The 23,538-nt window shown below is 33.7% G+C and overlaps 1 protein-coding gene across 45 annotated transcripts in view; it reads left to right on the top strand.

The window, feature by feature from the left end:
* Positions 1 to 23,538, top strand: part of bt (projectin protein bent) — a 408,836-nt gene that overhangs the window by 262,076 nt on the left and 123,222 nt on the right. For all 45 annotated transcript variants that reach the window (XM_069837452.1, XM_069837423.1, XM_069837454.1 and 42 more), the window contains 16 exons: positions 2,104 to 2,318; positions 4,475 to 4,681; positions 4,924 to 5,064; positions 6,193 to 6,360; positions 8,458 to 8,582; positions 9,293 to 9,467; positions 10,644 to 10,794; positions 12,157 to 12,293; positions 13,773 to 13,936; positions 15,121 to 15,259; positions 15,358 to 15,660; positions 15,855 to 16,139; positions 17,655 to 17,966; positions 18,566 to 18,695; positions 20,610 to 20,782; positions 20,980 to 21,107. In XM_069837452.1, coding sequence (XP_069693553.1) covers positions 2,104 to 2,318; positions 4,475 to 4,681; positions 4,924 to 5,064; positions 6,193 to 6,360; positions 8,458 to 8,582; positions 9,293 to 9,467; positions 10,644 to 10,794; positions 12,157 to 12,293; positions 13,773 to 13,936; positions 15,121 to 15,259; positions 15,358 to 15,660; positions 15,855 to 16,139; positions 17,655 to 17,966; positions 18,566 to 18,695; positions 20,610 to 20,782; positions 20,980 to 21,107 — 2,953 coding nt within the window. The remainder of the gene's footprint in view (positions 1 to 2,103; positions 2,319 to 4,474; positions 4,682 to 4,923; positions 5,065 to 6,192; positions 6,361 to 8,457; positions 8,583 to 9,292; positions 9,468 to 10,643; positions 10,795 to 12,156; positions 12,294 to 13,772; positions 13,937 to 15,120; positions 15,260 to 15,357; positions 15,661 to 15,854; positions 16,140 to 17,654; positions 17,967 to 18,565; positions 18,696 to 20,609; positions 20,783 to 20,979; positions 21,108 to 23,538) is intronic.

Here is a 23,538-nt window from a genome sequence, read left to right as displayed (position 1 = left end):
ATTAGTAGTATTAGTACGATCCACTTCCACTAGATGGAAACCGACACGATTGCCAGAGCCGGCAATACATGAAAACGAAATGATACTAAATGTGAGGATAATTGTGAATTACAGGAACGCCACTTCTTACCTTTTTCAAAATCGCTGAAATAAACTGTAAAACGAAAGTATTAAAAAAATCGTGTTAGAAGATTGAATTTGTGTATTTTTGGTCCAGGGAGCATCCGCTTTTTGGTGCAATGATAATTCGTTTGGCGTGTTTTTTAATTGAAATTATGAAATGGCGTTCCTGTACTTCACATTTCATAATGTGAGAAATGTTACTACAGGTGTGTAGTATTATGTGACAGGTTAGGTTAGGTTTGATTGGCTGTGTAGTATTATGAGAAAGGTTAGGTTAGGTTTGATTAACTGTGTAGTATTATTACTATGTTGGCAACACTGAAACCCACTGTTAGCATTAAAGAAATATGACTGTATTCTTCGTTCATGCACGACGATTTTCATATGTAAGTATGGTACGTATTTAGGCCGGGTTGAGTGCGCTCACAGCTCTCCCTGTGATCACATCAATTTCTACTAATCAATATTATAAATCCAAGGCATTTTCAAGTATTTTTTATTTATTTATTTATTAGAGGCTGGGACATAAGAAAGATTCACCATTATTTGTAACATCGAAAGATGCAACTGCACATGCACTTATACCCTCTGTATCAAGTTAATTGAACATTAAATGTTCACCTCATCACCGCCAGTGCCGTATTGTATTTCTGGTCCGGAGAAAACACAATACGACGTTGATATGAGGTGGCAGGTATGCATGTTCTGTAAAATACGACTATTTTTCCTGGACCAAAAATACAATAACATTGCTATGAAGTGGCGGTGATGTATACCGGTACTAAACCAATTACCAATTTAACTTCTCATTTCTAAGCATCATAATGTACGCCTATTTTACTTTTGTTAGGCGTACCACTACTGCCACTATTATGAACAGGAACTTCATATTATGCTGGTTAGCGTGATTGCTCTCTGCGAATTAGATTCAAACATAACAGCAATACTTAAATGATAGCAAATGCTACCAACACATGGCCAACAATACATTCAGTATCGTCAATACTCTTAATGAAAAAGTAATTTATTTCATATAAATGGAATAAACATTTTAGAAAAAAGGAAAATAAAGTATTTTATTAATGTGCTTAATAGTGTAGCTATTTGTAGTTGAAAGTCCTTTAATTTTCTTAAATTATGTATGTTTTTTTTCGTATGCCATATTAGCAATGGAAGGGTGAGAGTAGACAACTGCCAAAGTAATTACAAATTAGTTTCAAGATCGCAGGCATATCATATTACTGTCCTGATTGCCTGCGTGCTTGGAGGGAAACAGTGTAATAATAAATATGAACTCTTCTAGTTATATTTTCGTTTGTTTTTGCATTATATTTGCTGTAATGTTAAAAATTATAAAATTCGTATTAAATTAATGCTTTTCCTTTCTCTAAAGAAACTATTTTTTTTTTTACTTAAAATATTTATAACATCCGGTTCTAGAAACTGCGACAAATTTAATAAGCTGTTCGGGAAAACCAGATGAATGACACCAGTACCTTCAGCTGATTTAAATTATTCGACTATGAATGTAATGGCGTAGATAAATACATTGTAATGAAGAGAGTGGTAAGAGAACGACAGGTTATAATAAATATTGTGGAATGGTAAAATTATGATGGGGAGGGTACAGTAGATCTACCCTGGTAAAACCTGGACCAGCATAATCAGTCTCACTGCAACTTTCACCTCGAAATTGTCAAAATATAGGCCTACAACAACTTCAGATCCTAAAATGAAAACTCAATTCACTGACAGTTCAGTTAGTCTTGCAGTCAGGGGTTGGTGAGAATATTTTCTTCAGAATATTATTGTTACAAAAGTAATTCTGTATAGCACATAACTTGTATGAACTAAAAATAAATACGAACAATATGGTGATTTTATGGGTGAAGTTCTATTAATTTTGAAAGTTTTTCAATAAGGATACTTCTAATTCTGAGTATTCTTTGTGTATTAATTGTAGGATCTTTTTCCTTTCAGAGTTGAGATCAAGAATCTTGGAGGTGGCAAACATCAACTGATATTCAAGAAAGCTGAGCTAACAGACAGTGGCGAATTCAAGTGTGAATCTGGCAAACTCTCTTCAACTTGTCAAGTTGTTGTGAAGAAAGGTGAAGAGAAGCCTGTTATCAATTTCCCTGATCATGTGGAGGGACCAGCTAACAAACCAATTATATTTGAAGTACCATATACTGGTAAGTTATTTATTATTTGTCAATTCTCCAAGAGAACTCTTATCAAAGAAGGCACAACTTGTTCTTGTTTCAGTGGCTTCTGTGTGGTTTTATCTAGTAACAAATACGTATTGATAATTTAATGAGACCTATTTCATTCTACAATTTGACTATTTCCTGTGATGTAAGGGCTATTAAAATGTTTATAATTGACTACATCTTCAATTTCTTTGGCACAAAATTTATAGTTTTATTTGCATCATTTCACTCTCATATTACGTGCATGCATACACGCAAATGCATATTTATATAGTGCAACAGCTATAAAACTTTAATGTTAAGCAGCACTTTAACTGTCAACAGCTGCGTTATTGTTCTGTCATGTGGCCTGTAAGATAGCCACAAATAATCTCTTGGACAATCACTTGTCAGGACCACTTCGCCTATTTGTTTTCATTGAAAACAGAAATGAAATACAGAAATGAATTTAAAAACGTTCTACACGAAGTTATGTATCGTTTAGGAGTCCCCTGGGTCAAAATATATTTCTACCTTCAACGCTTTTGTCCCATGTGATATGATATGATATATTTCGTCACAGCACGTCTTTATATGTAATGGTGTACCTCACATTTCTGTATCTGGTACCACCATTAACATATTATTACAATAACATATTATTTGCAGTACATGTCTACACAAATACTCCCAATTACACTATGTAGGCCTACCTTTTTTATTACTTGGTCAATCTCCCCTTCAGTATTTCTCCTACATTTCATTTGCTATTCTCTATTTGTTCATTAATCCTAATAGGTATATCTAATATTATGGTACTCCTTTCAAACCCCCCCCCCCTTTCCTCTAACTACTATTCACTAAAATCTCAATTTCACTTTTTCTCTATAAATTATCATTTTGAATTATTTGTCTTATTTGTTCTTTGACCTTTTCTCCTATCTTTCTCTTATATTCATTTACTGTTCCAACGTTCAAATGTTAGTACTAATTTTATGCTGTCACTTGTTCACTTCTCTTAACCCTTTTTCACTATTTTCACTCATTCCTATTTGTGCTCACTTTTTCACTATTCCACTTGCACCTAATCTTTCTCACTATTCTCACTTCCTATAAATACTCATATTTTATCTCTACACATCTGCTTATACACTTTCTCTCTCCCCTATACTTTTCGATCTTTTACAATTTCACTTTACTTGCACTTTTTGATCACATCCCCACATTTTTTAATCATATCTAAAACCTCTGCCATATCCTCAGCTGTCGCAGGTTCTGACCTTTCTTTACTGTTCGTCTCTGCCTTATTTCTATCTCTCTCTTTCTTTCTATTTATTTCTTCTTCTATTCCTCTTTTATTTTGTCCCATATACTTTGTCCCTTTTAATTTTCTCTGTAAGATGACTAGAAATTTGACACTTGGGAAATTCTCTGCATATCATCTTTGCATTTGTCTGGCAGAAACAGAATTATAAATATACACTTCATGATGTGTAGTAATCCGAGAAACATCCATTCCTCTCACATGATCAACACAAAATAAATCATTGCTTGTAGGTCTATTGATTGCCATACACAGCAGAAAACTTAACTTCCTTCCACAGGGACTCGATGATTCCAAATTGTCTTGTATTTGTTCTGTGTTATCTTGTTGCTATATCAGACCTTGTTCGTATCCAGTATATGCAGTGTGAGGCGCGTAAGGGAAACTTGGTCATAAAACATATGCATCCAGAAAAATTATTTTAGTTAATTTGATAATTATTTCGAATTTTTACAAGCACAGTAAACCATAAATTCAACCAATAAAATTATAAATAAGTTTAATTGAATATTTGAATATGCAGATAATTTGTGAAGCACATATGTTGTGCTGTTGATGTTCTCTGCTTAATTTAACGTTTTTCGAAAATGAAAGAAAAAGGTACGACATCATATACCTAAATATGCAATAATATAAAATAAAATAATGTACAGACCCAGAAACAAAATTTGGGCTAGCTGAATTTTGTTTCTGGTTCTGCACAATTTATAAATATGTGAATATATATACTGATATATAAGTAGATATTTAAGCACATATCAAAGAAGATGATCTGAAAAACATGACTAAGTTATATGTATGTTTCAACTGTTCAGAGGCAATTTTTCCATTTCAGTTAAGGGAAATAGACTATCCCCCGTAGAAGCCAAGTTGATTAAGGATGGCAAAGTATTGCCACTTAAAGAAGTTGAAGTCATTGTTTCTGAAGATAAAGCAACATTTAAAATCAAGAAGCCTGCACGGAACCTTTCTGGTGTATATCAACTTAAAATCTCAAATGCACAAGGAGAAGATGCTAAGAACATTAACATCAACATGCAAGGTAAGCAAAGAAAGACACTGATACAAAAGATGAAGTTACTGTAACTGAAGATACTGATAGGAACTGATGGATATATAAATATACTTATTGATATTAAATATTAGAAACTTATGAATGTAATCTGTAAATTTAATGTATTAAAATGTAATTATACCAGTGACAGGGACAACATTAATAGTACGATAATTATACATCAAGAGTACAAAGAATATTTTTATCACAAAACTGTTAAATTTTTGCAGATGTCCCATCACCTCCTTTGGACATCAATGTAACCGATATTTTCCAGACGTCTTGTGTCGTTCACTGGAAACCTTGCAAGGATGATGGTGGCATGCCTCTCCAACACTATGTAGTTGAACGTCTGGACATGAGTGTCAAAGGTATGAGTTCTTTAAAATCTAAATTAGTGAAATATCTACAGGGAAGTGCCTGCAATTAGTAGTATGCAATTTTATATAAGGAATGAGTAGGCTATGCAAGTTGATAAAGGAGAAAATTTTGTGACGAGAAGGAATAAGAGGAAATAATAATATTTCAAATAAGTAACTGCAATGTAATAAGGATATTCATTCATTCGTAGTTTTGTACCCAAGGAATGGTATTTCACTGCAAACCCAGCATTCTTCAATCTTCCCTCTTTTACACCTTCTTCTTAGAAACTGCATATAATCCATATACCTTAATGTTGTCTATCATCTGATATCTTCTTCTGCCTCGAACTTTTCCCTCGTTCACCATTCCTTCCAGTGCCTCCTTCAGCAGGCAGTTTCTTCTTAGTCATGACCCAGCCAATTCCTTTTTCTCTTCCTGATTAGTTTCAGTATTATTCTTTCTTCACCCATTTTCTCTAGAACAGTTCATTTCTTATTCTGTCTGTCCATTTCACATGCTCCATTCTTCTCCATGTCCACATTTCAAATTCTTCTAGTCGTTGCTTTTCACTTCGTCGTAATGTCCATGTTTCTGCTCCATACATGCACACTTCACTGGTCTCTTCCTTAGTTCTTTTTCCGGGATTTGCAAAAGATGCTCCTTTTCTCTTAAAAGCTTCCTTTGCCATTGCTATTCTCCTTTTGACTTCCTGGCAACAGCTTATGTTACTATTTACAGTGCACCCCAAAGTAAGGATGTAATATTTATGAATTTGGATTTAATGTAAAACACAGTTCAGAAAGAAATAGTAGGCTACATGATTTTACAGTAATTTTGTGGTATTTAACTGAACTGCTAAGGTGAAAATAATAATATTTATGCAGTATAGTGGTATCGTACTGACAACAAACGAACCAATTTTGATTTCCAATAGAAAAATTGGAGGAATAGGGAATAGGAGAGTGTCCCTTGTTTTGGGTTTCTTCTGTGTTGTATTGAATGATGACTTTGCACTATGTGAACAATTTGACAAGTGAGTTCTACTACTTGTTTACCATAGTACTATATGTATTTTACATGAAATTATATGGAAAATTCGCAAGAGTATCTCATACATTTATTCTTTTTTGTTATAGGTGGTTGGGACCAGGTTGCGCAGATACCACCAAATGAACCCACGAAATTCAAATGTGAAGATTTAGTTCCAAAGAAAGAATACAAATTCCGCATTAGAGCTGTCAACAAAATTGGAACATCTGAACCAGTCTTGTTTGCAAAGACAGTGCTTGCCAAGGACCCATGGGGTAAGTATGTAAAGAGTAGCAGTCTGAGATAAATTCTCTTAACAATTAATAATTCTTATTGTTATTATATGTCCCATGCCATAGCGTCGTAGTCTAAGGTGTCATTCCTAGAATTGCATTATGGAATGAGTTCTGGTTCCAGCCCTCATGAAATTTCGACCAGTGTGTGGAACCTGTGTCCACCCATTATTGTAGTGAATTTGAGGAGCTATGATAGTGATATCTTGTTCCGTGAACTAGTTATAACAGCTGGAGGAATATCATGCTAACAATATGATACCCCTGTACTCGTTACATGTTTGTTCACCTCTGTCGAGACATGTGAACGTGAAGCCAGCAGTCAGCTAGTCGGCCTTGACCCACTATGGGCTCTTCCGCCCAGGATTATTGTTGATATATAATCATTTTGGTTTTCGTGAAATTATTACATTAATAAGAACATTTACCATCTTCATTAAAGTATGGGCTTATTGGCTCATTCCACTCCACATTGAAACATGTCTTGGTCTTCGTACATTTCTTTGTTCTATATTGTCTATAATAAAATTTCCTTTTAGAAATGCAATTCTCGGCCATACTTTGTATATGCTGAAACCACTAAGATTTATTTGTATCTGCCCTTTAATTCCAATTACGTATTAAATTTGTAAATCATTCCTGATATCGCCAATCCTTTTCTTAGAGAGAATCCAGCCACCAACTCAAGAAGTGCGTTTTTGACATTTAAATTTTCCATTTAGAGGCCATGTCTCAGATCCATACACACACATATATATTCTTATTTGAGGACCTCGCCATCCTCTATTGAATATTGTGTTTTCCATGACTTTATGTAGTCATTATGCACATACTATATTAATGGAGAAAAATCCTTTCTGGCACTGGGAATCGAACTCAGGACCCTCAGCTTGGTGCGCTGAGTGCTCGTAACCAACTGAGCTATGTCGGGATCTGATCCTCAGCCAGAACGAATTTTTCTCCATTAATATAGTATATACATGGTGACTACATAGTCATGGAAAACACAATAATAATATTCAGTAGAGAACGGCGAGGTACTCATATAGGAATATGTATGTGTGTGTGTGTGTGTGTGTGTGTGTGTGTGTGTGTGTGTGTGTTAACAGTGACCTAAAGCTGTTGTTGAAAATGGCCATAAAGTCATTGAAATATGTGCTCCTGTGTATATTGCAAATTCTATTATTTCGGTCAATTTTTCCAATGATAAGGGATCTGCATTAAGGTACTTTTTATGAGTTATTATATGGTTTTCTTCCTGATATATATATATATATATATATATATATATATATATATATATAATCATCATCACAATTTTTTTTATTATGTTGCCACCATTCTTCTCAGGAATTGGGTCAATATTAAGCTTTTTCTTTTCTTCTTTATTTATTTTAGTTTAAAATTTTGTGTGCACAATAAATTCTGCCTACCATGCAAATCATGTTACATGTGAGTTATATAATTAATTATCCTAGCTTTTTATAAGCTAAGAATTTATCTTTTAACTATAGTACTCTTTTTTTTTTTAATCCATTCTACTTGCGCTGTTATTATTATGTAGATAATTAAATAGGGTTCTTTCTTTCTGGTACCAGTAACTATTTCTGCCACTTTTTAGTTCCAAATTTTGAGGCCTTGTTTTTTATCTCATATTTATTTTATCTAAAGATTCTTCTGCTGCTTTTAATATCATTGTATTAATCTTTTCCCATTAGGAATTAATATTGTTACTTAAAGACATTTCATCTGTTAATTGATTTGGTCTATCATGATATAAAGTTTTAATTGCATTCTCTCTTAATAAATATACTTCGAAAATTTCTGTACTATTTACAAACTATTATATCATCTCTTCCATCTTATTGATATTTTAAGTATTGCTGTTACTAAGAAATGATCGGCATAACATCTCTGCATTTGTGTACTCAAGTATGTTCGATGTGGGGCATAAATCTTGTTTCTTACTACATAAAAAAGTAATATTCACTTTCGCTGTAAAAAATAGAATTGTTTCATTGTTTGATAAAGTAGTGCATTATAAATTACCTCATTGAATAATTTAATTTTAACTTTCAGATGAACCCAGCAAGCCAAATAATGTTGAAGTGGTGGACTGGGACAAAGATCATGCAGACCTTAAATGGACCAAACCTGATAGTGATGGTGGAGCACCTATCACTGGCTACGTTATAGAATTCAAAGTAAGTGTGTGTTTTAACTCTTGTAAATGAATACATTTCTTTATATGAAGTGCTTTCAGACTCTACAATCTTTGAATTTGTTCATTATTTTTTTGTTAAATTTGTTATCACTTTAGATTCTCATATAAAACTTTTCCAAATTATATTCTTCAATATTTACATTTTAATGTGGAACGTTTAATTGTGCACCTATTCGGGAAATGTCCGGCATCATTTATGTAATAGGCTTACTGTACGTGCATCTGCTACTTAGCAGAGCATGCCAATGCAACATGCAACACATCATTGCTCCTTAGTGGCAGCATGCCGATACAGCCTACAGTATAGCATAAAGGATACAAATAATATAATTCTTAATAACGTAATATGCACAATAATCTTTAATTTATTTCTTACACGTCACAACCTCTAAACATCCAAACCCATACAATCACACAACCACCAAACACTTAAACGTACCACGCAAATATACGGATTCTGTGAATTTCCTGCAATTCTTTAGAAGAATGAAAACTGCACGTTTAAAGCTAATTATGTGACTGAAACGTAGGTACACTATAAAGAAGAAAAGAAAGAGGCTTAAATATTTAAAAAAAATAGTAACACTTTTAATTTTTAACTGTAGAAAGTTTTATAATTTTAATCAAGTGTTAAAGTGAACAATAAAAAGCAATAAAAATTGGATTTTAATATTTTAATGTGCACAACAGGAGAAATTTGGCAAAGACTGGGAGAAGGGCAAAGAAATTGGAGATGTGACTAGTGCAACAATAGAAGGTTTGAAGGAAGGAACGCAATATGAATTCCGAATTCGGGCTGTGAACAAAGCTGGACCTGGTGAACCAAGTGATGCAACGAAACCAATCATTGCTAAGGCTCGTTTTGGTAAGTAAAAATTTGTTGTAAGTATTTTGAGTTACTTTTAGTTCCATTTCATATACTTTACATACGTACTATTTTTCCTTCATGTACGGCAAGAATATCTCTTACATATTTACCAATTGTAATTTTTAGAATCGATTATTTCGTCTTCGGCATTGCTGTTGTTTTTTTATACTGCGTGTTCAGTTCAAAGTGTGTCATGGCTTGCTGTATGCCATCATGTGGCTAGTCGTTGAGCCTAGAGAATTCAATCTTCCTACACTTCCACAGAGGCGTATTACTTATGTGCCAGAGAAGTTGCCTAGCAAGTACGGGGTTCATTCTGAAGAGCACTTACCGATACGTACGGTAACACCTGTAGTGGCAGGAATGTGAACTGTTTGGAAACACGTACTGAGGTGAGTTTTTTTCTTACTGTCGGGATATGTGGAGAGGATTAAGACGATTACTTACATATTTGTTGACATTAACTTCGACGGTCAACATGGACAAGGAGCATTTGATTTGTATTGTGGAATGTTGCCGTACGCAACCAATGATAACAAATACCCTGCGTACGACTTGCCCACGCAAAACACAGTTCGAAAGAGGTTACGGTAGCACACAGACTTTACAGACCGCCATCTGTTGCTACGACGTTCAAGTTATACCGTACACGTTCTGAAGTTCAGATTGAATGCCTTGATTAATAGGCAACTTCTCTGACATAAAAGCTGAAACTCGCTTCAAATCGCTGACTCTCAACAGTGACATCATGACACACTTTGAAATGAACACCCAGTATAATGTAACCTCTGCACTTAAATACTGTGATACTAACCCTTGAAACTAGCTCGAGACAACTATCCACTATGAATTCACAACGTATTCTGATGACTTTGGGGTCATTTTGTGGAAGACAGATTATGAACCTGGTTTTACCTATGTGAGTGAAGTCACCTGTCATAAACTCCGTGGTGCATCAACTTCACACTGAACTGTAAATTTTACTTATTCTTTTTGATAGAAACATGCCTATCAATTTAGTTCACTAATGTTTCATACAGAATTCATGAATTTGTAATTTTGAAGAAAGAAAATTACGCAAATCTCTATAGTACGAAGTAAAAGATGTGGCAAAAGAACGGAATTAATATGAAAGTTTACATTATTATAATGTGAATTAATTTTTTTTTACAGTGAAGCCATTTATCATTGGAGACGGTTTAGTTAATATTGTGGTTAAAAAAGGTCAAGTTATCAAATTTGACATTAAATATGGTGGTGAACCAGAACCTGTACCTCGTTGGGAGCAGGATGGAAAAGAACTAGTTGAGGATGCTCAGGAAAGGTAAATGTTATTCACATTAAGTATGCATGTTTCGCCTTTAAAAATTTATGTTTATGCTTAATAAAGATAAATGAATCAGAGTACATTAATTTGAGACTTATGGAATACATTGAGGTTGAATTTCCATACATTGTTTATAACAGCTCTAAAGAAGCAATGTATTCAGCACCACACATTCTAACTGCATTTTATTTCCGGAAAGATTCGCTACTTAAATTTTTAGAGGATTCAAGGGTTACATTTTAATAGGACAATAGGAATTTCATCATGAAGAAAGCGTAATGTAGTGCAAAATTTCTACGTATTTTTTCATCCATTAACATGCTGTGCTAAATATAACTTAATTTATTTAGTACTGACATTGAAATTATTGTTTACTGAAATATTTTTCTTGTATTATTAAAAACATTATGCACAAAATTTCTCCGAATTTGCAATTAAATGCTAAAATGATACCTTATGTGACAGTGATGATAATTAGTAATGAATTTTAGTCAAGCACTCGAAAAATATGTTATGGAGGGATGTTTTTATCATTGATAATTTATATATGAAAGAATGTAGGTTTATTTGATTATTACATTTATCTGTATCGTATACGTATTTCTAATGTACCGGTATGGACGTATGTTAACAAATCAAAGTAAGATACCGGTATTTATGCTTTTGGAGAAAACCTTAATAATGCAAATTATAATTGCGCATTTTTAACAAATTCTGAGGCAGAAAAATCCAAAGTGTAGTCCAACACAAGAGTTTAATTTTATTGTACGGTGAAGAAACTTAAAATTATTAATGACTTTCATTGGAACTGCTTGCATGAATTAGAAAAGGAAACAACATGGCAAGAAGTAGTAGGTAGGCCTAATGAATGAGTTTAATCAAACTTGGTTTTTTCTGTCCAATGTGTGTCATCCTCAGTATTAACAGGGTAAATATTATGGTAGTGATAGTAATCTACGAAAGAAAAGGACCTTGAGAATTGCAAATATTAATAAAAAAAAAGTGACAAATTTTGTTTTTAAATATTTTTTTAGTTAATTTACGTAATGTCACATCTGTCTTTCTTCCTCGTAAATATTTTTTACGAACACAGTGCGTTATTGTTTGTTGTTGGGTATGTAAGCATTGTTGTAAATACAAATAGTCATTGAAACACATTTTGACAGACAGACATTGTTGCAGAAGAAAACTTGTCCTTAAAATGTAACATATTAAATCTCTTATTGTTTTCGTTTTCAATGCTGTGTTGTTATATATTACATTTACCTTAACTTCAGGACTATTGACAAAAATGTGTTAAATAAATGAGCTACATAGTTACAAGATCATAAAACATTACTATTTTTGCTTTTGTTTCAGGACCACAATTGACAAATACGAACGAAACACTGTCCTCACTGTTCGTCGCGTAACAAGAGCAGACAGTGGAAAATATAAATTGATTCTCACAAATGGCTCAGGAACATGCGAAAGTAAAGCCGACGTTGTTGTGCTAGGTAAGTGCTGCCATTACGATCATTCATTCTACATCATTTTTATTAGTCGTACAGGACTTTTACAAAACAGACTATAAAATACGAACATTGAATTGCAAGACAAATATTACTTTGAACGTTTATTTTACATTTTGAAATTTCATATGAACGTATTTTAAAATGTAACTACTTTATTAGAATTATACTGCATTATAGTTCAGTAAAACATTTTAGGAAAATTTGTATTGAAGCCGAATTTTTAATTACAGTATAACCATTTCATGACAACCAAATTGCGTTACTGTAATTTAGTAAATAATTGCTGAAAATTGATACTGAAGCAAACCATGAAACACAAAATGAAGCGCAGAGATCGTGGCAAGGGTTGTACCTCGGATTTAAGCGTTTAAAAATAATATGAAAACTATTTCTGAGCTTCATAATGTGGACAGTTTTTCAGATGTTATTATCTTTAATTTAAATTGAAATAATTCTGCGTTTCTGATTGACGTGGCTCAGTGGTAAAACATTGGACTTATATTTCGCAGGTCCTGGGTTCAAATTCTGGGGCTGGCCAGTCTGATCGGGGTTTTTTAGTGGTTTCCTCGATGATTTTTATTTGTGTTTGTGTTTATTTATTCTCTGTACAATCTAGTACCGGTACAGATTATAGGTTCGTCATTAGGTACTCACACAAACACACACACACACAAAATAAGATTTTTAGTATGAATTCAATTTTAACATACTTAAGTTCTTCAAAGAAATAGTAAAACTACCAAAAGATACAATAAATAACAAGATATATAATACATTTTCAGCTTACAAAGACATTAAAATAAACAGAATAATTAGCATAGATTAAATAATTAACTAGGAATGTAGTTATTTAGAACGGTTAGCAGACTTTCTTATAGATATTGTATCAACAGTAATCTCGACAATCCCGCAATGATCTAGCAGTTGAAGTCATATTAATACTCCCACAAAAAAAAAAAAAAAACATTTAACACAGCTTGCTAACTTTTGGTTCTTTTATGAGTTTTTGTGTTTAAATCTATCATATTTATAAAAATATGTTTTAGGATTCGAATTGATATCCATACTCACCACTGTTCCTGTTTTTATGTTTTACATCACTCATAAGATGCAATTTCAATTTGAAATGTTTTTATCACCTCCCATTTTGCATTCTGAAGGTATGCGGTTGACTAAACTGGATATAGTTATTTTATATCTTTTAAATATATTTATTATTCTTAATGGGACTTAACTAATTCTGTCTTTGTTCTTTTAATTACACTCTTCGTGATATATTATACTACATACTCTACCCTCTGTAGTTAATTAGGCAATATATCATTAAAATCAATTGATGATAATCACCTTCATCGAATTTAATGTACAGACAAGAGAAAACTGAGAAAGTAATCTTAATGTTACTTATTGTTAAATTTCATTGTCACAGCTACATAAAGCGTTAATTTCAATTTCCAACAGACAAACCTACCTCACCAATGGGCCCTCTGCAGGCAGAGGAAATACGAGCAAATCATGTAAAGGTCAAGTGGGACAAACCAGAAGACAATGGTGGAACCGAAATCACAGGCTACGTATTGGAGAAGATGGATATGGACACTGGTCGATGGGTGCCTGCAGGAGAGGTACGTTGAATAGACTGGACAACTGCAACAGTGACTGAACCTTCTTGAAATTCTGATATTTCGGACATCGGTATCAATTGCAAGAATTCCTGTAGGTTACTTTTCTTATTGGATGTATCTCACCCAGAAATGATAAGACGTTGTTTAGTAGTTATGTGATATGATGTTGAGGTTTCTTGTTTTTTCTTGTACTGGTAATACAGGTAAAGTGAATCGTACAAATTGTTGAGTGGTGACAGGGTATATAGAAGTGCTTCAAGAAAACTCGTCTCAATACCATCTTTGACTCTGAAATTGAATGATTATGTGGGCTGATAATTCATCTAACAGTACATCCGTTTGTATATTTCTGTAGTCTAACTTGTTTTTGTGTATTATATCATTTTATTTTTTTGCAAGTAAATGTGTAAAGAGATTTCGTATATTCCATGGTACAAAATATTACTTCATCTTCCTAAGAGGAAAAAAAATATATATATTCGGCCATCGGCGTAGCTCAGTCAGCTAAGGCGCTTGCCTGCTGATCCGGAGTTGCGCTTGGGCGCGGGTTCGATTCCCACTTGGGCTGACTATCTGGTTGGGTTTTTTCCGAGGTTTTTCCCAACCGTAAAGCAAATGTCAGGTAATCTATGCCGAATCCTCTGCCTCATCTCGCCAAATATTTCACTCTCACCAATCCCATCGACGCTAAATAACCTCGTAGTTAACACAGCATCGTTAAATAACTAAGTAAAATATATATATATATTATTCAGTACCGAGCACAATATTATTTTAACGTTGAAAATCAGTCTTAATGCAAATCCATGGAAACTGTACCTGGAAACTTCTGATATAACTTCATATCTTTTGGCGTTCAAATTGGAGTGACCATTTTCCAGCCAGGATAACCGCATGCGACTTATTAATTTCGTTTCAAATGATTAGCTTGCATCTGTTTAAAAAACGTTTGCACAAGAAGCTTATAGGATCAATATTGTACGAAAATACTGTGAACAGATGGAACACTATTCACTTCAAACTATATTAGGAAATAGTAAAAAGTTATCCTAGGTGGTAAAAGGTTACTCCAATTGATTTTATCGAAGACAAATATTAATGAATATTATTGGAATAAATGAAATGAAATTAAATTAAATTAAGATTGTACTTTTGGATTGTAATCTAATTTCATTTTATAATAGGTCGGACCAGATAAGAAGTCCTTTACAATTGATGGCTTAACACCTAAGAAAAAGTACAAATTCCGAGTAAAGGCAGTTAACAAGGAAGGTGAATCTGAGGCCCTCGAAACAGAACCAATCACTGCCAGGAATCCTTATGGTAAGTTTATCATAAATCATTTATTTATTAAACTTTGATACTCAGTGCATACAAATGTTAATTATGTGACAAAAACCTAAAATATTTCCTTTTTGTAGACGAGCCTGCTCGCCCTGGTAAGCCAGATATCATCGACTATGATAACAAGAGCGTGACTTTGAAGTGGGCTAAACCAGAAGAAGATGGTGGTCGTCCCATTACTCACTACACTGTTGAAATGAAGGATAAGCTCTCAGTGGAATGGGTCGAAGTTCTGAAAACAAAAGACAACAATCCTGAAGGCATAGTGGAAGGCCTCAAAGAAAAGAATATCTACCAATTCAGAATAAGAGCACATAATAAAGCTGGAGCCAGTGAACCAAGTGAACCTACAAACAACCACATCTGCAAACATAGGAATCGTGAGTAACGCACCTTTTGACAAATGAGCATCACTTTTTTATGTAATCATTTTTTCTGCGATATCCTTGACATCCCACATAGTTAAAATTATTGAAGCACTAAGGTAAAATGTTAAAATCATTCTTGTGGCTAACCGAAGAGAATAAATTTAAGTTTATAAAATATTTTATTATTTTTCTATTCTTTTTTTCAGTGAAGCCAAGAATTGATCGTACTGCATTCAAGAGCGTAACAATTAAGGCTGGCCGAACACACAAGTGGTCAGTGGACGTTTCTGGAGAACCTCCCCCGACATGCTCATGGGTGTGGCGCGATAACATCTCTTTGGTCACAACAGAGAAAATTAAAATTGAAAATATTGATTATCACACAGATTTCACCATTATAAGTGCTATGCGAAGGGATACTGGGAAATACACCCTTATTGCAGAAAATGCATCTGGAAAGGACCAAGAGACTGTTGAGCTTACAGTTCTCGGTGAGTATGTTTTTCTTTTCTTTTAAAATATTCTGAAGAATTTAATTTTGAATATCTTAGGAATATTTAGTTGATTAATTTTCATTTTAAAAGTTGCTAATGCACTGTAAAACAGTGGCGTGCGGTAGCATGACGTGAAGGGAAGTGGTGCCTGTATGTATGCCATTGCTCGACTGGGCTTCGATGTCTGTTGCCTACATACAGGGTTTCCATCTAATTGCTTCCCCTAAAACGTCATCACCACACGCCGCAGCTGTAAAATACTCTATGTACATGTACAACATGTTAAGGAAAAGTGCAATATTATTTTGAGAGATGATGAGTAAAATCAGAACGAATTGAAGATATTTCTGCAAATTTTTTCCTACTCTTTTTGTTCAGTAATCAGCAGTATATTATATTAGTACGTATTTCGAACGAAAATGCCTGCAAGATTAGACTCCCCACAGAAAGACTTAGTGTCCTTTTCCTTCTGATTTGTTATTTATGGAATTCTTGTACTTATTGTACCCAAGTTTCATCAATGTGTTTTCTCTATCATAAGAGAATACGTATCATCATGTTGAGTGATAACTACGCCTCTCCTAACCTTCCGTCCAGTACCACTCTCCTGAAGATCAGGTACACACACAAATATAGTACTTTCTATAGTTGCTTGATTTGTGTTTTATCCCAATGTATGTTCATAAACTTCGGCACATTCAGCTAGTATGAGTGTAACGTGTAGATAACACGATCATCCCCCCATTGTTACAGTTGGCTTGCAGAACCAGATTTCGCTACCTACCATAGCTCCCCAAATTCATCATATGCTGGGTGGCCACCTGTCTCATACACTGGCCGAAATTTCATCAGAAAATTTCATCTCCCACTAAACTCGAACCTACACTCTTTACACAATGTTAGTCCAAGGCATATGGCCTTAAACCACGAAGTCTTGGTGCAGTACAAGTACTATTTACGCTAATAACATTGAAATTTGTAAAATCATAAAACACTACTAGATATGGCAATTGCTTGTGGAATTGTTTTGTTTGTTTCATTGTCTTCTGTTACTCAAAAAATATTTTCACTCGTTTCCTTAGCACTCTGTACAATAAACAACTTTAGTACCAGTACGATTAGTAGATGAAAATAATGATTATGTTGTCATGCTGAAGGTAGTGGCTTCAGTCGTGGTCACCACCACCAACCAATATCAATATCAATTTTCAGCTTCTCTTCCACGAAATCAAATTAGGCTTTTTCTCCATATTTCTCTTCTGCTGCTTTTCATTTTTTATATCTTTTCCTTTGCTTAACGTTTTCTCCTCCTTTACCTACTCACCTTCACTTCTGTCCTCATTCTCATTACCACAATCATTGCCATAGTAATAGCAGACTTACACACATGACCAGTTGTGTTGTTGTCATCTACCTACTCAATTAATTTTGTTCCTGGAGTTAGTAGTAAGAAGTGATATTATTAGTAGTAAAAATTAAAATAGAGATATACAAGTTTATGTTTTCATACAGGCAAACCCAGTGTCCCACAGGGACCATTAGAAGTAACAGATGTTACAAAGACATCTGCCAAGTTGAAGTGGAAGAAACCAGAAGACGATGGTGGCTTACCTATCAAAGAGTACGAGGTGGAGAAGATGGACGTGGCTACAGGAAAATGGGTACGAGTTGGTCGAGTACCTGGAGATCGTCCTTTCCCGGAAATGGAAGTGACAGGTCTTACACCCGGTCAAGAATACAAATTCCGTGTAACAGCTGTGAATGAGGAAGGTGACTCTGAGCCTTTGGTGACAGAGAAAGCCACGATCGCCAAGAATCCATTTGGTAAGTTGGTGGAAATTATCAGTTTTGACTTCTTGTGCTCAGTAAAGTTACCCTAACAACCCTGACTTTCTACTGATGTCATTCTATTTACGAACTCGGTAAACGTATATTAAGATTTGTGATGCACTTCGAAATCATCTTCCTTTTAAGACTATTTTTGACTGCATCAGCTGATATATTACTTTAAGCCATCTCTAGTCTATAAAAAGTAAGTGTATAAAGAACAGTATATTACCAGAATTCATTACGCTAAGCATGTAGAGACCAGAAAGGTATTGAGATCATGTATGAAGGTGTTAAAAGGCCACTTACGTTATACTTAATTCCTTAATTCTTAGGTCTGTTTTGAATAAAAGTAATAAATATTCTTTAATGGTAAAGGATGGAGGTATACCGTACATATTATACATATAAATCGATCATTATTTTTATTTTTAATAATTATATTTTAAAAGTATATTTGTCAATGACATGCATACAAATTTATTCTCAAAATTTGATCTAAATTTTTATATTGAGTTCTTTACCTAATTTGTATAGTGTAAAACATGTCCATTGAATTTGTAACCTTTGGAGTCGTTTTATCAATATTCTTTCAGATGAACCAACTAAGCCTGGTACACCTGAAATCGTGGATTATGATAATGAGAGTGTGGATCTGAAATGGACCAAACCAAGCAGTGATGGTGGAGCACCCATTGAAAAGTACATCATTGAAAAGAAAGACAGGTATATGCTCAGTTTATGAGTTCAATTGTTGTAGTCTGTTAAACAAAATATAATTTTGGTTTTTATCAAATTAATCTGTACTGCAGAATTTATGAAACGAGAGATACATTTTTCTTTCCCTGTTAATTACATACAATGTTCAAATTCCACAATGCGATCATTTCCTTCATGTCCTACTACCAACAGTTTCCATGCAGCTGGTAGGCTGAGCCATACTTCCAACAGAGATGACTGCATGGGCTCAGCAGAGTAAAGATAGGATTCAGCATAAACAACTTTCTATAGACATTTTGGAAATGCTGCCCATTTGCACGAACTAATCCTAGACATCTTTGTAAAAGGTTGTTGTTCATACACTGAAGGTCATTGTTTGAAATTGATGCTATCTTTTTCTCTGAAAATTGTCTTTTAATTCATTATATAGGAATTGTTTTTGTAAACTTTGATTTTCAGTTTTCTCTGTTTACCACACATCAAAATCATAAAAATTGTTTTCTTACTACTCTACCCAACTCTGTTTTACATAGCTTACTCATTGTGAGGTCCTGGAAAGGAGGAGGCTCCAGACATTTGGAACCTCTCCATTGGGCAGTACGGAAGATCCTTACATAGAGGTGAAAGTCCTGGAGCTTCGTAAAAACCCAGAACTGGAACCTCTATGAAAAGTTATGGGGTAGCAAAATAAACCTTGAGGCTGACATGTGAGAGTCAATAAGCTCTTAAATAATCCTCTGCTATTGCTACTGCTTACTCATTGCAACCGTTATTTAGTGTGTACTTCGGTTTTATTACTGTATTACTAGGCCTACATAAATAAATATTCCAAAAACTGAAGGCATTAATAAAATGTTGTTATCTCTCTTCAATATATACCCTGTAATACCAAAAGAAACACTTATAATGAAACCACAGTTTGTTTACTGACATTTCAACGAGTTCTAATACCCACACTTATGCGAGTAGCTTGGCATTCTCTGGAATATGGTTTTACCCATCTATTCCATGAGACCTACCAGCATTGGCAGTGAGACTTCAACAAAATAATTCCACTGTCTTTTCTTTATTATTAAAATAAGATGGTAAATGTGGACTATTTATTTAACTTATTTCTCTAAGTAATCCTTTAAAACAAGCCTGAATATTTCATATATGCATTTATGAAACTGAAATTTTTTTAAATAAATATTTATCTGATGACGTTTTCAAGTAATTTAGATATTGATTAAAGATTTATTTAAGCAAATCTAGCTTTCAGGTATAACTCCCTGTGAAGCTGACGATTAGTCAGCTCCAGTTTGAGGTATGTGGAGATAAAGGGAAAAAATTGAGTCGGTGTCGGGTAGAGTTCCTGGGTAGCTCAGTTGGGAGAGCATTGGTGCATTTAGCCAAAGGTCCCGGGTTTGATATCTGGCACCGGAACAATTTTTCCTTTGAAATTTTTCAAATCAGTTTCACAGGAAGTTATACCTGAAAGCTAGATTTGCATAATACACGTCACTGTTCATTAACAGAAAACCACAATTTAAGTCACACAGAGTTTCTGTGCACTCACTGTTGGATGCTTGGCGGTTAGTCAGCCCACTTTGAGGTATATGGAGATAAAGGGAAAAATTGAGTCGGTGTTGGGTATAGTTCCTGGGTAGCTCAGTCGGGAGAGCATTGGTGCGTTTAGCCAAAGGTCCCGTGTTCGATGCCTGGTTCCGGAACAATTTTTCCCTTGAAATTATTCAAAATTTATTTACTTTCCTCATGTTTATTTATTTATTTTCGTGAATTTGGAGATCCAGCTTAATGTAGGCTCGTTAATTTTCTCTGTTCGGCAAAACAGTGGCTAAATAACACTAATTCCTAAGCTTTCTTTATGAATTTCTACTATTCCAGTGAATTTTACTTTACATGATTATATTTTCCCAGGTACAAGCCAGACTGGGAGAAAGCTATTGAAGTTCCAGGAGATCAGTTAGAAGCTAAAGTCCCTGACTTGAAGGAAAGAGCTGAATACCAGTTCCGTATTGTGGCTGTTAACAAGGCTGGACCCTCGCCTGCTTCTGACCCTACCAAGTCACATCTTGTCAAACACAAAGCCTGTAAGATTCATTTTATAATTTTCTAATGAATCACATTCAGTACTAGTTATTTAACAACAATAATAATAATTTAAGAGTGAATAAAAATGAAAGTAAATTTTCTATGTTAATATTTTGGCAACTAAAATAATCTAGTAGAAAACTCTTAAATTACCAGTATTAGTTTTCTTATCCATAATATGTTTTCTTTCTTTCAGTGAAACCAAGAATCGATCGTACAAATCTGAAACCTATTGTTGTCAAAGCAGGAAAAATGGTTAAATATGATGTTAACATCAGAGGTGAACCTCCTCCAACTGTGAAATGGCTTTTACTGGATAAGGAGGTACAGAGGATTTTCATAAACTAAATAGAATGCTTATTTGCAAAAATATGAATGTATGATGAGACTTAAATTATGAATAGGCTATTTGTGCTGTCCTCAGTATGGTACACAATTCAGAGAGTGATCATTATTCTATTATAAAACTGAGGATTGTTACTTTTGGGAATAATAGTGATAATGATTTATTATTATTATTATTATTATTATTATTACTATTATTATTATTATTATTATTATTATTATTATTATTATTATTACTACTTCTACTACTACTTTACACAAAATTTCTTGGTATTTTATCATTAAATGGAAGACCACTGGTATAGTTCAAGGGTAAGGCGCTAGTTTCCTGATTGGACGTGGGTTCGAATCCTGCCTGGGCTGATAGCATGATTAGGTTCTTTCCGAGGTTTTCCCCAACTGTAAGGTGAATGTCGGATAATCCATGGCGAATTCTCTGTCTCAACTTACGAAAATTACCTGTAGTTAATACAGCATCATTAAGTAACCGATTAAAATAAATAATATAAATTGAAGAACTGAATATGGTGTCTTTAAATGTGGAAAGGTTCATAGTTGATATTTCATACAGATTGTTTCAAATCTAAGCTTCAAGGTCTGAAGCATGAATACCTGTTCAGGTTTCCTTCCTTCCCAATTTTCCTATATGCACATCCCAAACATTGTATTGCTTTTTTTTAAATAAATATTCGTCTCTTGAATTAACACTGTTACCAGTATTAAATTAATACAAAAAACAAATGCTATGAATAAAATTTGAAAATTTGACATACGGATCTATTCATTATTTCTAAGTAAATTAATTATATTAATTTTAGATTTTTGGTTCAGTTAATAATATAATATATATATTTTTTTATTATATTTTTGCAAGTTTCATAATAATTCTTGTGGTAATTAGTTGACAAGAAGTAATTTGAGAAATAGCCATTATCATACTTATTTAAAATTGAAATATTTATCTGAGATTTATTATTACTTTAACTCATATTGTGCTCATTTCACTCTGATATACAGTTCCTGTCTCATACACGTAATTATTTTTTCCAGTAACTTTGACTCAACAAATGTAATCTTCATCTTACGATGTTTGGATGATGTATATACGTCCGTTGATGTGACATATTAATGAATTAATTACTATTATAGTCACAATCATGCCATGGTATGAAAGAAAAATTTCACAACCTCGAGCGGGAATCGAACCTGCGACTTCCTGTTCTCCAGTCAGGCGCTCTACCACTGAGCTATCGAGTTCGTCTCACGCCAAAGGCTCGGAATTACCCTTTCATACTGGCGACTCTGTTATAGAGTACTGTCCATAGCGTCTGATCTTAGTGGGTGGAAAGAAACTTTACAAATGTAATTACATTTGTAAAGTTTCTTTCCACCCATAAGCAGTGCTGACTAAGATCAGACACTATGGACAGTACTCTATAACAGAGTCGCCAGTATGAAAGGATAATTCCTAGTCTTTGGCGTGAGACGAACTCGATAGCTCAGTGGTAGAGCGCCTGAGCAGAGAACAGGAAGTCGCAGATTCGATTCCCGCTCGAGGTTGTGAAATTTTTCTTTCATACCATGGCATGATTGTGACTATAATAGTATTTAATTCATTTGACTCAACAAGTTATATACTGCGGAATTTAATACAGTTGCGTGTTTTTATTGATTTGGCACAAGTTACTCAGAAAATAAAAATGGATCTTTGCCGACCATGGTCTTACTTTCTAATGAAGCTAACTTCATTTTGCATAAATATGTATTTCGAAATTTTTTCCCCTTTAAATGCATATATATTTTTATTTTGCATATTTAAATGCATATATCAACATCTTTCATTGTTTTGCCCGATTTATTATCTAATTTCAAAATCTTTTCTGACAATAATACGAATAACTTCCAAGGAATATAAAAATTCTGTGAGAAATAAATATACCATGTCTTTTTCTGGGTATAGGACATAGGAATTTAACATTGTTATGAGAAACATTTTGTATAAAAGCAATGAAAGAAATTAATCAGCGAGTCATGTTTAAAAATTAGCAGGCTTTGACAATTTGTAAAACAATAGAACATCATTAGTGACTGCTAAGTCAGATCCTGAAGATTCGCAGTAGAGAACCTGTATAAATCGTTAATTCTTTACTGTCGTAATAATTACATGAAAGACAAAGAAATTAAAAAATATATTAGATAATTATAAAGGTAGGCCTACTCGGTATCCATTGAAATATGTATGTAAAATTAGTAACAGTAATTTGTACATGCCAAGAAAAAATATTTCAAAAGTGATGATGGCTTGATGACAATTATTATTTTAAATTATTTTCGTGCTGTATATTAATTTCTTTACCGCATATCCTTCATTTTTAGCACATATTTCTACTGTTTTATTGCATAGTTGCGT

The sequence above is a fragment of the Periplaneta americana genome, chromosome 10, assembly GCF_040183065.1.
Source record: "Periplaneta americana isolate PAMFEO1 chromosome 10, P.americana_PAMFEO1_priV1, whole genome shotgun sequence".
Lineage (NCBI taxonomy): Eukaryota > Metazoa > Arthropoda > Insecta > Blattodea > Blattidae > Periplaneta > Periplaneta americana.
Note: the sequence above shows the minus strand (reverse complement) of the source record. Positions and strands in the feature narration are given on the sequence as shown.